Source organism: Helobdella robusta (assembly GCF_000326865.2).
Source record: "Helobdella robusta unplaced genomic scaffold HELROscaffold_24, whole genome shotgun sequence".
In the NCBI taxonomy this organism is placed as follows: Eukaryota; Metazoa; Annelida; class Clitellata; order Rhynchobdellida; family Glossiphoniidae; genus Helobdella; species Helobdella robusta.
This window is the reverse complement of record NW_008704261.1, coordinates 2,598,993-2,600,569: the sequence shown is the minus strand read 5'-3', so window position 1 is coordinate 2,600,569 and position 1,577 is coordinate 2,598,993. Positions and strand designations below refer to the sequence as shown.

The 1,577-nt window shown below is 34.9% G+C and overlaps 1 protein-coding gene across 1 annotated transcript; it reads right to left on the bottom strand.

Moving 5' to 3' along the window:
- Window positions 1-678: 678 nt before the first annotated feature.
- HELRODRAFT_153237 (hypothetical protein) lies at window positions 679-900 on the bottom strand (the record flags this gene model as incomplete). Its single annotated transcript, XM_009019474.1, has 1 exon — window positions 679-900. A coding segment is annotated over one exon (222 nt), but the record flags the coding sequence as incomplete, so codon positions are not given.
- Window positions 901-1,577: the final 677 nt, after the last annotated feature.

Genomic DNA, 1,577 nt, shown 5'->3' with positions numbered 1-1,577 from the left:
TATTGAAAATACTATTATATTGTTTTAAAATTTTCTTAAAAATCAGTTGCCATTGCTGGCGTTGTACAAAGTCAACATTAAATAACAACAAAGATAGTACACGCTTATTACACAATGTTAATATCACAATATCTCCGAACTAATAATTCGAATAATAATAACATTAAAGATATTGAAAATTTTAATTTCACGTTGTTGGAGAGTGGTGATAATAATGATGGTAATTTAGACAGTTATTATGCTATTTGTGAGTGTGATGATGATAATGACAACAACGAAGATGGTTATAAAAAGTGACATGATCATCATCACAATTGTTTCCATCATCGTCATCATCACCTCAGATTTGCTGCTTATAATGATAACATCTTAAAGATGGACAAACGACGGTTTAACCTGCGGGCAAACATCATCTGGACAAACGACGATGATGATAATGATGATGATGTTTTTACTTTAAGATTAATTTTTTTATTATTAGCTTTTAGTTCGGCTCTAGCGTAACAACACTTGTTCAGTTAAAAGATATAAATAACGGTTTAAATAAAATAAATAAGTTATAGTAATAATATGATATTAATGACGTCGATAATTCAGATGACGTCAAAATAAAATAAATTCATCTTCGAAAAATATTACTTGCATTAGTGAAAAAATTAAAGATTGTTTATTAGAGCAGTTTCCATTTGGGAATGAGTTAGAAAATGCTTCTTTCATTTTGGGGTCTACAATCATAATATTGGGCAGTTGATGTGTAATTGTTACCCAGTTCGGTCGCACGTTGTGTAATCTTCCGAAAAGTTCGATCTTTCTCGAGCCTGTTGACAACCTCTCAATTATGCCGTATATTTTGTCGGGTTTGCGGCTTGTATAATATATCTGAGTTCTGATACGATGACAACGTCATCGAGACCTTTATTGACGGGTAAGTATCCTTTCACTCCGATTCAGCAATGCTCATTCGAGTGATTCAAGCAGTGTCCAGTTCGTCCTGTTCGGACTATTTTTTGAAATATCGTTTACCGCAGTTTTTGTCATTTTTCTTTGGTGGTGAATGTACAATATTTTTTTATCTGGCTTCCATTTTTTGATTAGAATTCTTTCAAAAGCTTCTTTTTTGTGGCTTACTTTGCATTGTTAAGTTATTCATATTACTTCATGTTATTTATGTTGTATTCATGCATATCACATTTTATTAGAAACAAATCAGTAGAAGCAATATGTAGATTTTTGCCGGGCGACATTCGAATTCCGCACCACGCGGTCCCAAACCGCGTCCGCATACGAATATCCACCCGAGCCTTCACTTCGGCGGAGTCTTTCCTGGCTGGGATCCGCCACTCTACAATAGACCCTCTCAGGGTCTGAAAACACGGGCCGGGCGAAAATTTGTTCGCGCCCTGCTTGTTGACTAGAGACGCCGACCTCGTCAACTATCAGCAAGTCTTCTTCAACATACATTATTTTAGGTAAAATAATTAAGCCGAGCCAAATTTCAAGTGTACGTTTCTTTTATCCGCCAAAAACAAAATAGTACAAATCAAACCCCTGTCTTTATTAACAAGCGATAAATCCAA